The 12,360-nt window shown below is 58.6% G+C and overlaps 1 protein-coding gene across 1 annotated transcript; it reads left to right on the top strand.

The window, feature by feature from the left end:
* The first annotated feature begins 844 nt into the window (after positions 1-844).
* On the top strand, positions 845-11,953 carry CDC37 (cell division cycle 37, HSP90 cochaperone). The gene is made up of 8 exons (XM_042928401.1): positions 845-1,240; positions 6,627-6,908; positions 7,254-7,362; positions 7,471-7,586; positions 7,667-7,789; positions 8,341-8,523; positions 8,613-8,684; positions 9,769-11,953. The coding sequence occupies exons 1-8, from the start codon at positions 1,139-1,141 to the stop codon at positions 9,922-9,924; spliced, it is 1,143 nt and encodes a 380-aa protein (XP_042784335.1). The 5' UTR covers positions 845-1,138; the 3' UTR covers positions 9,925-11,953.
* The last annotated feature ends 407 nt before the right edge of the window (positions 11,954-12,360 follow it).

The raw sequence follows: 12,360 nt of genomic DNA, 5'->3' as shown, positions 1-12,360 counted from the left end.
GTAGTCTGGGAAAAAGCGCCCCTTACCCGAGGGGCTGGAGCTCCTCCCATCTCACCCGCCCCCACGGAACGCCCTTTAATCTGAGATAATCTTGGCTTTAGGCTGCAACACGGCCTTTTATCCCGGTATCAAAACGAGGGTTGGGATGTACGCTAGGGTGCAGCTGGGGTCGCCCAAGCTCACAGTAATGGAGTCTTTAGAGCGCCGGCCGAGGAAGGGGGCCCCAGACCAAAGGGGAGGGGCTACGAACGATTCTAGAGTACCACCACAAGGAAAGCCTCCTTCCGCACCTCCACGATCCCCTTCCCGTCCCCAGTCTGCGCGGGGCCTGGAGCACACAGATCGTTGGCTTGACATTAGCGACACCCAGCGGTCGCACGGGGAGACGCCGCAGACAAGGCTCCGGAGACTGTTAGGGTGATCCGGGTGATTTTTAGAGGGGGCGTGTGTGTGCGAATCCCAGCTCAGGAATGGCAGAGGGCTGGGACGCCAGCGGGAGGCTGTGGTCCGAGTCAGGGAAACTCAGACCCCTAAGGCAGGGCCACGTCGCCCCCACATCCCCAAAGGCAGGACCGTATTCCTCCTCCGCTTAGACCTTTCCAGGGCAGGGCCCTGTACCCCTCGGTCCGGGAAAGTGCTCTGATCAAGACACCTCTCCCCGGCCTTGTGTGTGGTCCTCGTCTCAAGGGGCAGGGGGAGAGGTCTTCCCGCCGAAGCCCGCCCCTGCAGAGGGCTCGGGCTGACGTCACTGCGGCGTGGCTAAGGGGACTCGCTCTCTGCCCCGCCCCTCGCGGCCGCAGCAAACGCCCAGCGGGGGGCAGCAGGAGAGCGGAAGGGGGGGATCGGGGTCGGAACGCCAGTCCGTATGCCCCCAGGAGGTGCCCAGTGGAGGCCCGCGCCCAGTGAGGCGGGGTCTTTGCGGGGACTCCCGGGGGCCGGAACACGTGCGCAGGACCCTTTAAGGTAAGCCGGGTCGCCAGTGCCGCCACCGCGGTTACTAGGGATATAACGTCATGCGCGGGCGGGGACGTGCGCGCCCGGGCGGAAGCGGAAGGGGCGGGGCTCCGCAGGCCGAGTCCCCAGCGCTGCCGCCGCCAGAGTCAGCCGGAGCCCGTGCGGGCTGAGCCGCTGAGGCAAGATGGTGGACTATAGCGTGTGGGACCACATCGAGGTGTCTGACGATGAGGACGAGACGCACCCCAACATCGACACGGCCAGTCTCTTCCGCTGGCGGCACCAGGTAAGGCGCGCGCGCCCATCCCCTTCCTTTCCCCCTCCCCCCTCCCCCGGCCCGGGTCTCCGCTCCAGAGTTCTGACCCCTAGTACTGCCAGGGACCCCGCCATTGCCACCTGGGGTTCCCAACGCACAGTCTGGACTTTTAATATCGCTTAGGGGTTCCTCGATTCAACTCTAGACCCCAGAACTGCAGGGCGCTGAGTCCCTACCTGAGATCCCAGGCCTCCCCTCCGATTTCTGTATGGAACTCCCTGTTGACCCCTAGGGCACCTTCCTCCGAGTACAAACTGATAAGACAAGCTTTGGGGGTGTCCCCCAATCCCGTCTGGGACCTCCCACTGACTCGCAAACCTCTGCCTCAGAGTCCGGACCCTGGTAATATTTGGGGACGCACTTCTGATCTTGGATAGACCATCGGTCCCTCTCCAATCACTAGAGTCCTCAATAGTTTGAATTTATTCTGCGATCTTCCTCCCTAGTTCTTGGCAGAGATTCCCATTCAGGTCCAGAGATCCCGCTCCTTCTCCAAACAGAACAAGGCTCTCTGTCCTCCCCTGAGATTCCTGTTCCTGGCTTGAGATTCCAACCCAGGACCCCTTCCCTAGAATGTAGACTGGTGCTCCACCAGGGCCTTCGGTCCCATCCAGGCTGGAGTTTTGGAACCCGTTTTCCCTCCGGACTGAACCACCAGCTCCACTCTGATGGAGCCTCCAATTCTAGCCACTCTAGCCTCACCTACTGTGGACCCCATTTCCCACTAGTCCGGGAAGCCCTACCCCGCAGGGCTTCCGGCACAGCCAGAGCCCCTGCCCCTCCTTGCTTTTGCAAGCCCAGGCACCAGCCACCCCCAACGGCTTCCTGTAGGTAGCCTAGGAATGCCTTATACCAACTCAAGTCCAACATCCAAACCCACCTGGCCTCCCTCCTGTCCCCAGCTTGGTCTGCTGCTGTTAGGCACCCCAGTTGCCCCTGCTCTCATGAGGGACCCTCCCAATCTGATTCCAAATTTACTGCCCTTTCTTTTATCTATTTGCCCCCCAGTCCAGATCCTGGAGTCCTACCTGGGTGTCCTCCCGCCTCTCCCTGCCCAGCAGTGCTCACAGACCAACAGAACAGGTCTCATAAGACCTAATATTCTAACCTCTTGCTCCCCCAAATCGGGGCTCCTACACCCACATACTTGTGCCTGTTACACTCACACTGAGGGCGTATATTCCTCAGAACCTTCCACTTGGGAATTCCCCACCCCACCCTCGCATATAGCAACTCCCAGTCTTTTATCCAGAACCTCCTAGAAGGGCCCTTCCCCATCCTGCAGTGTCTTTAGTCCCTACATCTGGTCCCCAAGCCCATGTCCAGCCCTTACCTTAAAGCAGCAATCTCTTGGGCCTTAACCTGCCAGGCAAGCCACTGGGTGTAAGAAGAAAGTTCTAGCACTTTCCTTTACTTGCCGTGTGTAACATTTTATTATGAAATGCTTAAGACCTCCGCAGAGCTCTAAAGACTATTCTTGGGAACACCTATTTCTGTCACATAAAGAGGTTAATCTATACAGCTGTGTGTGAAGAACAGTTTGGTCCTGCCGGGTGGGAAGGCTCCCACCTGGTGCCCCCTCTCCTGCAGAATCCTGCCCGCCATGCCTTCCTCCCTCTGGGCACAGGACCTTCCCCCCCCCCCCCCCCCCGTCCTGCTGAGGGCCCTGTAGCTATAGCGGAGAGTGTTGGGGCGGGGGAGGGGAGGTAACCACCTTTAGCGCCCCATTCAGTGGCAGGCAAGCTTGGGTTCTAATCCCAGCCCTCCCACTTACTCCTTTACTTTCCCTGCCCCTAGAGACCATCCTAAGACTGAAACGAGATTAGGCCCAGCTGGTACTTGGCTCTGGGCTGGGAGAGAGAGTCCCCACATGGGAGGGGGAGGGGGGATTAGTGTAAAGGTAGCCTGGTGTGCTTCCGAGCGTGGGCCGGCACACCTAAGTTCCAATCCTCGCTTCTCAATCCCTGACTTATTGTACGACCTCTAGTGAGTCGTCTTCTCTCTTTGTGCCTAAATTTCCCCGGCTGGGAATACTAAGCGTGTCCACCCAATAGGGTCATTATGAGGAGTTACCTTATTTTTTTAATGTTTGTATTTTTTAATTTTTTTTTTTTTTTTTTTTTTTTTTTTTTTTTTTTTTTTTTTTTTTTTTAGAGAAAGAGCGAGCAAGCACGCACAGGGGTAGGGGGAGGAGCAGAGAGAAAGGGACAGAGAATCCCAGGCAGGCTGACACGGGGCTCCATCCCATGCACCACGAGATGACAACCTGAGCTGAAATCAGGAGTCGGACGCCTAACTGTGCCACCCAGTCGTCCCTGGGGTTCCCTTCCTTACTTAATGTGTGTAATGTCCTTGAGACAACATCTGACATGTGATGAGCTGTCTGTAAACTTGAACCGCTCTCTGTCATCATTGTTATTTAGGTAATTCGCGTTCGTGGTAAAGAAAAATTCCAGAGGTTCCAGAAGGGGACAAGGGAGTCTCCCAGCCCCAGTTCCCTGGCTTCCTTGTCCAAATTACTGTTACTGGTTCCTCGTGGCTCCTTCCATTGAACTGTATGGCACTGAGATTCTGTGAGCCTCCGTCTTTCTGTCCGTACGGCAGGAGGGTGGTGAGCCCTGCCGGCCCCTTCTCTCTGCGGTGGCTTCTGCCCTGCCCAGCCCGCTGCCCCTGCCCCTGCCAGCTCCGGGATGGCTTTATTTAGCTTCAGCCTCCCTGGCGGCCACTCAGAGGACACCGAGAAGAGCTTGGTGGCCGCCCAGCATAAGCCAGCAGGGTGATAGTTTCCCGCCACCACCTGAGGCCAGCTGTAATGCCAACTCCAGAGAGCTGCTCTCAAGGCAGCAGGAAGCCTCCAGGGCCCCGCAGAGCCCATCATGGAGGTGGGGGAAGTGATAGAGCCCACGGCTTCTTTCTCTTTCCCCTCCACGAAGCAAGGGCCTCCTCAACCTTTGACCACATGGGGGGAAAGTGAGGCTTGGGATTGATCGTATGGGTCCTGTGGGGCATGAGAGGAGGGCCCCGTTTCCTGACCCTCACCCACCAGGTGCCTGGCACTGTGCTAGAACCTGGAGATACAGCCTCGAATAAGGCACAGAAGTGACTTAGCAGACCTTTCTGGTGGCGGCGGCCGTGACAGTGGTGATACCGTGGGGTGTGTTCATTACTGAGTATGAACAGTATGCAAGCTGTTTCCTTGGAATAGCTCTTGAGGGCCCACTTCGCAACGAGGAGTACGAAGGCTGTGAGACTGGAAGTGACTCAGCCAAGGTCATGTTGCCCGTAAGTGGTGGAGCTGGGTGATGTGACTGTGGCAACAACCACTCCCAGTTATCGGGCATTTGCTCTGGCAAATCCGTCTAAATGCTTGAAGTGCATTTTTTCTTGTTTGAGCCCCAGAACAGTCCCCAAAGAGAAAGGCAGAGAGAGGGAGTGTCCCCTCGGATAGTAAGGACTGTAGCCACCATGGCTGAGTGTCCAGCATGGCTCTGGACCATCTGTCCTAACTTGTAATCTTGGCTTCTCCCGGTGCAACCCCGTGAGGGTGCTGTTGTCTGCATTTGACAGATGAGGAAACTGAGGTCCCTAGAAGTTAGGGGATTGACCCAAGGACATCCAGCCTTTACTTGGTGGCCATGGGGTATGACCCCACATTTGGGGTCCTGCGGCTGTCCTCCAGCATCTTATCCTATGTTCTGATGATCGCGAAGGGGCCTTTGGGGCTCACTGATGCAGAGTGGGGGCACTTGCGGAAGGCTCTGTGTAGGTGGAGTGAGGGGAAAAGAGTTCCAGATGGAAGGAACAGCATGTGCAGAGGCTAAGAGTCAAAAGAGGGCTGTTGCGTTTGGGGAACCTTAAGGGCCAGCATCTGCCTGGGACCCAGAGTTGGGAGAGGAGAGTGGGACCCAGGCCCCTGTGGGGCCTTGGTGCCATCTGGGCAGCTTGGGGCAAGGGTCAAGGTTCCCATCTGAACCCAGACAGTTCAGGTTGGGGTATCCGGGAGGACTGAAGACAGATGTGCGTATTTCAAAGACTCCTCTGGCAGCCTCTGAGTCTAGATTGGGGGACCAGCGATGGAAGGCACTGGCACTTCTCAGGGCCCCGTCAGTGGCTCTGGATTGAGCAGGCATTGAGATGATGGAGCTGAGCAGGGATGGAGAGCAGACAGGGCCATGCGATGCTACAGGGGGTCCAGCGGGGAACTGAGCGAGAGCAGGAATGAGGAGGGGTGCTATCTGAGCTTGGGGTGCAGCAGAAGAGAAGGTCTGGGGAGCAATAGCTGCGGTGGGGGGGATGGGAGACTGGGGGGTACCGAGCTAACGCTCAGGGTGGGGTACTGGCCCGGAGACAGCTGAAGGGGTTTGGGCAGCGGTCCAGGAGCCGTACTTGGGGTGAAGCAAATTGGAGGGACGTCTGGAAGTGAGAGCCATCAGGACTGGGTAGCATAGAAGGAGAGAAAGACAGGGCCAGTGAGCAGGCCTCAGCCACGGGCAGAGATGGCTGGAGGAGGTTGCTGAGCAGGGGAGGGCACCCGAGTGTCACTGAGGGCGGCTCCAAGGAAGAGGGGGGGCCTGAGACCCCCATTCAGTATTTCATTACTTTATTCACCCAACGAGTGTTTCCTGAGCCTTTACTGTGCACTTGTGTGTGCAGACACGAGAGTGAGCAGAGCCCCACCTCCACGGAGCTATTACCCTTAGAGGGGTACGGTGTCCAAAACACGATAAGGGGGCGCCTGGGTGGCTCAGTCAGTTAAGCGTCCGACTTCAACTCCAGTCATGATCTCACGGTTCATGGGCTCAAGCCCCACGTCGGGCTCTGGGCTGACAGCTCAGAGCCTGGAGCCTGTTTCGGATTCTGTGTCTCCCTCTCTCTCTGCCCCTCCCCTGCTCGCTCTTTCAAAAATAAATAAACATTAAAAAAAAAAAAAAAAAAAGACTGGTAAGCATGGGAGGGAGTAAGCGGTGGTGGGAGGGAAATCTGGAGAGAGAGCCAGCAGCCGGTATAAATGCCCTGAGGTTTGAAGTGGGCTCAAGGAAAGGGGAGGCAGCCGTTGTGACTGGAGGAAGGGGGCAGGGCAGACGGTGCACGGCCTTGTGGGTCAGGGTCAGGGATAGGACTGGGGCTTTTGCTCTGAGTGACGCGGATGCCGAGGAGGGAGGGTTCTCAGCGGTGGGTGGACTCGCACAGGTGTGTGCAGGTGGGGCGGAAGGGAAGCCGCCGCCCGCCCGTGTCTGTGGTGCAGAGGGTAGTGCGGACACCGCCCTGGGGCCATCCCCGATGCTGCTGGGCCGGGGCGGGGCTGGGGTCAGGGGACAGGCCCTTCCCCAGAGTGAAGGGCTGCCTCTGCCCGCAGGCCCGGGTGGAGCGCATGGAGCAGTTCCAGAAGGAGAAGGAGGAGCTGGAGAGGGGCTGCCGCGAGTGCAGGCGCAAGGTGGCCGAGTGCCAGCGGAGGCTGAAGGAGCTGGAGGCGGCGGAGGGCGAGGGCAGCAAGGCGGAGCTAGAGCGGCTGCAGGCTGAGGCTCAGCAGCTGCGCAAGGAGGAGCGGAGCTGGGAGCAGAAGCTGGAGGAGATGCGCAAGAAGGAGAAGAGCATGCCCTGGAACGTGGACACGCTCAGCAAGGACGGCTTCAGCAAGGTGCGGGGGCGGGGCCGGGCAGGGTGCACTGGGTGGCGGGCGGGCAGGTGGGGGGCAAGGATCGTGCAGGTGGAGGGAGGGATGGACTGGTGGGCCCCGGGCGGGGAGGGAAAGGCGTGGGGCTGGGCGGACGGAGCACCCCACTGGTACCCCCCTCTGATCTGCCCGAAGGCCCTAGTGCGAGGCCACACCTGCCACACCCACGCTCCCGCCGCCTCGATGCTCATGGCGCCGTCGCCACCTCCGCCGTGGATGGGATGGGCGCTGCGGCCTCGGCCCAGCCGGCCGAGCTGGAGGCGCCGTGCGGCCTCGCCCCAGCCCACTCCCCCTCTCGCCCCATCACAGAGCATGGTCAACACCAAGCCGGAGCAGGCGGAGGAGGAGTCGGAGGAAGTGAGGGAGCAGAAACACAAAACGTTCGTGGAGAAGTACGAGAAACAGATCAAGCACTTTGGTGAGTTGGGCGCGGGGTGGCGGGGGCCCCCTGGTGGGGGGTGCGGACGACCGGGGCTGGCCCCCCGCCTCCTGGGCCCTTCAGCGCCTCACCGACGGTGTCTCGTAGGCATGCTCCGTCGCTGGGACGACAGCCAGAAGTACCTGTCGGACAACGTCCATCTGGTGTGCGAGGAGACCGCCAACTACCTGGTCATCTGGTGCATCGACCTAGAGGTGGAGGAGGTGAGTGGAGCCTGCCCTGCGACTGGGAAAAGCCCTGCCCTGAGGCCACCTCTTGGTGACACGCTGCTCTCCCTCGGCAGAAATGTGCACTCATGGAGCAGGTGGCCCACCAGACCATCGTCATGCAGTTCATCCTGGAGCTGGCTAAGAGCCTGAAGGTGGATCCCCGCGCCTGCTTCCGGCAGTTCTTCACCAAGATCAAGGTCGTGGCCCAGGAGCCGGGTCGGGTGGGGCGCGGGCCTCCTCGGGGCGCGGGCCACAGTCCACAGTCCACGTGTCCACCTCCGACTCAGGCCCGTGGGATCAGAACCCGCGATATCGGAGAGGGCAGAGACGTGCAGGGGCCACAGACTGGTTGGCCCCCAGACGGAATCTAAAAGGGGAGCTGACAGGACGTGCCGGAAGCCCCTACGGGGGGGAGGGACAGAGCCAAGGGCACCTGGGGTCTCTCACCCAAGCGCCTGGAGGAACAGAGCTACCCGGGCAGCCGGTGGTGGTGATGCAGAGATCGGGTTGGCTGTGCCGACCTTGAGGTGCCCGCAGAGCCCCTCGGGCACGTGCAGGAGGTGAGCGTCACATCACAGGTCTGTAGCTCAGGAGGCGTGCAGGCCGGTGGCCGTTAGCATGTGGACGGTGGGACTGGCTTGGAGGTTGTCCCGTGGAGGAGACTGACCGAGGGTCTGAGGGCCTGCTGCGGGGGGCGGGGGGGTCCTGGGTCCGGCCCAGTGAGTGCCTCCCGGCCCCGACCCTGCAGACAGCCGACCGCCAGTACATGGAGGGCTTCAACGACGAACTGGAGGCCTTCAAGGAGCGCGTGCGGGGCCGCGCCAAGCTGCGCATCGAGAAGGCCATGAAGGAATACGAGGAGGAGGAGCGCCGGAAGCGGCTCGGCCCCGGCGGCTTGGACCCCGTGGAGGTCTACGAGTCTCTCCCTGAGGTGCGGCTCCGGCTCCCCTGCCCCGGGTGGGCAGCAGGCGGGACTCCCCGGGGACCCGGCTCCTGACCCCGGCCCATCTGCACCCGCAGGAACTGCAGAAATGCTTCGACGTGAAAGATGTGCAGATGCTTCAAGACGCCATCAGCAAGATGGACCCCACCGTGAGTAACCGCGCCCCAGGCCCGCCCGCCAGCCAAGCTGAGCATCCAGGGAGAGCGAGGTGTCCCCCGCCCGTCCCTCCCCAGCCCTGCCTCCCCACGTTGCCGGTAGCAGTGTCCCCTCTGGGCTTCCCAGAGGAACAAGGGAGGTCGCGTCCCCTCGTGGCCGGCACGGGAGGCAGCCAGGCTTTCGTGCCACGCGCTCGTTTACGTACGCGGAGCACCTCCGGTGTGACTCCAGCAGCGAACACGGAACTTTCAGCATATCCCCTGCCATTGAGTGTCACTGTCACCATGGGCCGTTTATGAGCATAGTGGGCACACCAGGCTGACTCCACCTTTGCCCAAGAAAGGGGCTCTGCTCCCCAGCCTTGGTTACCCCATCAAACCACGGTTTCTATGCTAGTACGGAAAATGGTTGAACACTTGGTAAACGTCAACTGTTCTATTAAGTAAGGTCTACGCCCAGTGTGGGCTTGAACTCGCGACCCAGAGATCACGAGTCGCATGCCCTAGTACTGACTGAGACAGTCAGGCGCCCCTGGCTGGTGTTGTTACTAGGAACAGTAATAGTGCTGGTAAGCAGGACTTTGTGTCTTCCTAGACCTTGGTTTGATCCCATTCCTGCCACTTGGCTCGCTCGTTGGCCACACTAGTTCCTCCTCTGTGAAACGGGTCTAGTCGCAGGACCTGGCCCAGGATTACTAGAAGCTTCCACGAGAATGGCTCTCTAGACCTGGGGTCTGCAAACTGGTTCACAGGCTCAGTGCCTGTCTTTATAAGTAAACGCGTTTTACCGGAACGTAGCTTTTATTCTGGATGTACGTTGTTTAATTTGAATTAAAGTTAAGTAAAATGTAAAGTTCTGTTCCTCCCCCGCACCGGCCACTGAAGTTTTGGCAGCCACATGGGGCTGGTGGCTGCCGTGTTGGATGATGCCGATTACAGGCCACTTCCATCGTTGCAGAGTCCCTTGGGCCAGCTCTGGGCTAGAACAAGCAGTAAGAACGTCCAGGGATATGCAGGGCACGGGCAGGGCCGCTAGGAGGCCGCAGCCCGGCCTCACTCACCACCTCTCTCCCCACAGGATGCGAAGTACCACATGCAGCGCTGCATCGACTCTGGCCTCTGGGTCCCCAACTCCAAGTCCAGCGAGGCCAAGGAGGGGGAGGAGGCAGGCCCTGGGGACCCCTTGCTGGAAGCCGGCCCCAAGCCAGGCGACAAGAAGGATGTCAGCGCGTGACTCGCCCCGGCTGCCGCCTGCCTGCCCGCAGGCCCCCGTGTGCCCCTTTTCAGAAAACAAAAATAGATGCCTCTCCCCAGCTCCTGGCTTCCTCCACTTTCGCTGCTCCGGCCCGGCCCGGGTCAGGGAGAGAGCTGCCCCCATCCCACTGCCCCCACCTCAGTGCTCATCCAAGTCTCTGCTTTGAGTCAAGGGGCTTCACTGCCTGCAGGCCACCCCCCCACCCCCCACCCATCAGCATTATGCCAAAGGCCTGAGGATCCAGGGAGGGGTGGAGGTCGCTAGGCTGGTCCGTGGGGTGTGGGGAGGGTCCCCAGCCCAGAGGCCTGCTCCAGTCACTATGGGCTCTGTTTTCACTGTTCATCTGCTCTCGAGTCTTCTATATGGTAAACAGCAATGATCTACCAATAAAGGATTTCAGATGCTCAGGGGGGCGTCTTGAGGGCTGTTGACACAGCTCTTCTCTTGGGGTGGGAGGGGAACCCAGTGAGTGTCAGAGGCCTGGCCTGTGTCGCCCCAGGCCTTATTCTCCAGCTATCTCTATTCTGGTTCTCTCTATTCTGGTTCCAGGCTCTTCTTACACAAGCTATTCCACTGCCTAGAACATTCTTCCCCAGGATGCCTTTACGTTAGAGTTCTCAGCTACACCCCCCACTCTTTGTGGCTTGTCCTCCAGGCCCCCTGCTGCCACCCATTCAGGAACATCATCCTCAATCTCTGACCACTGCCCTTGGTCTCCGTGACCTCTTCCCTGGTCCGGATCCCCGCCACCTCTGGCCTGCAGCCTGCCCCAGCCTCCTCCCCATCTCCCCTTTCCACACCAGACGCCAACAGGCCATGGCCGGAGGGTGGCCGTGAACAAGGTACATCCTTCCCTCCCAGCAGAAGCCAAAAGCCCTCTCTGCAGCAGACAGGCGTGCACCTTCTGCCCGGTCCTCTCTCTGCCCTGGTCTCGTGTCCTCCCCTCTGTTCTCCCTCTCTCCTTGCAGGTTCTTGAGCACTTTAAATTTCTCTATCAGTGTGACCTTGGCAACTTCCTTAGCCTCAGTGTACCCCTCCTGTGCACAATGAGTAATGTTAGTGCCTTTCTCCTGGGGCAGTACTAAAATGACATCATACCACAGGGCAAGCATGGTGCCTGGCACTTAGATGCTCAAAATGCGGGCCTTGGTGTGTGCCTGTCCCTTTACCCAAACACCCTTCCCTGCAGCCCTCACAGGGCTCCTTTATAAAGTAACAGAACGTTTGGGCCACAGAAAAGGGCCTCAAGAATAGTATACTATGATGAACAAAGACATCAGTTTAAGATGAAACCAACCAGTGAATCCCTCTGCCTGCCCCTTTCCAGGAGACCCCACTCCCGGCAGCTGCTTGTCATTCAGACCAGAGCTCAGTGCCACTTTTTCCCAGGAGCCCTCCCTGACCCACCCGAGTTGCCCCTCACTTCCAGCCAGGCGGCTCGCCTCACCTGCCATGTGCCAAGCTTTGTCAACCTCACGTCGTCCTCTCCCTTGCGCTGTGAGCACCACCAGGGCACAAACAGTGTCACGTGGTCCTCAGGTGCTCACAGTGCCCTGGAGGGGTCCTGGCGCGCAGTGGGGGGGTCAGTAAACCTCTACCAAAGCAAAGAGCCTTTAGGTGGTGTTGGTGCACGTTGGTTGCCACCGGGGGGCAATAGTGAGCTGCAAACCCCAGTGGCCTCACCTAAAGCTTTTCATACGGCGGGAACGGCAGCCAGGGATCCAGAGGGCTTGGGCAGGAGGACGGCATCCTAGAGTCCTTGGTAAATCTCGCCTGTCCAGGATTCATCCAGGATTGGCAAGTTCATTGTTTACTGTGAAAACTTTCCAAGGTAGAATCCATATTACTGGCTTTTCCTTCTGCCTCAGGCTCCAATACAACTCAGCACTGTTACTGATTCTTTGCTTAAGATTTCAATATTTTGTGCGTGGGTGTTTTTTTTTTTTTTTTTTCACATTCATTGTGCTTTTTAAAAATATTGCATTAAAGTATTTATCTTGGTTACTGAGCTTTTTGGTGCCCTCTTTTGCTTTCAAGCCTCACCTGCCTCACCCTAGTGTTGGCTCTCGTAGGACACGGGATTTAAAACGCATCAAGCAATACTAAGAAATAGGGAGACAGCTCCATATCTGCTCATTACCTACCCAGGCGGTTCCCTTCCCCCAATCACAGGAACCCACTGTCCATGGTTTCTTGTGACTACTTCCAGAGTTTCTTTTCAGAAACTTCTTACCCCCTCTCCTCTCTTTTACCCAAAACATAGCATATCCTATAGTCCGAAATGCATCTTTTTTTTTTTTCACTGAACAACAGACCTGCAGACCGACCTCCCTTTATCGTCAACACTTCCTCATTCCTTCTATCCTGTGTAGAAAGCTCCAGTATACTCCTATCTCAGCGTTGGTTTCACTGACC

The sequence above is a fragment of the Panthera leo genome, chromosome A2 (assembly GCF_018350215.1).
Source record: "Panthera leo isolate Ple1 chromosome A2, P.leo_Ple1_pat1.1, whole genome shotgun sequence".
Classification (NCBI taxonomy): domain Eukaryota; kingdom Metazoa; phylum Chordata; class Mammalia; order Carnivora; family Felidae; genus Panthera; species Panthera leo.
The sequence above is the reverse complement of the archived record's forward strand: the minus strand, read 5'-3'. Positions and strand labels throughout refer to the sequence as shown.

Excerpts from the sequence above, each read along its gene's own strand:
- CDC37 (XM_042928401.1), top strand. The coding sequence starts at position 1,139 with ATGGTGGACTATAGCGTGTGGGACCACATCGAGGTGTCTGACGATGAG. Across the intron at positions 7,790-8,340 it reads AGTTCTTCACCAAGATCAAG|ACAGCCGACCGCCAGTACAT; the intron begins GTCGTGGCCCAG and ends CCGACCCTGCAG. Across the intron at positions 8,685-9,768 it reads TCAGCAAGATGGACCCCACC|GATGCGAAGTACCACATGCA; the intron begins GTGAGTAACCGC and ends CTCTCCCCACAG.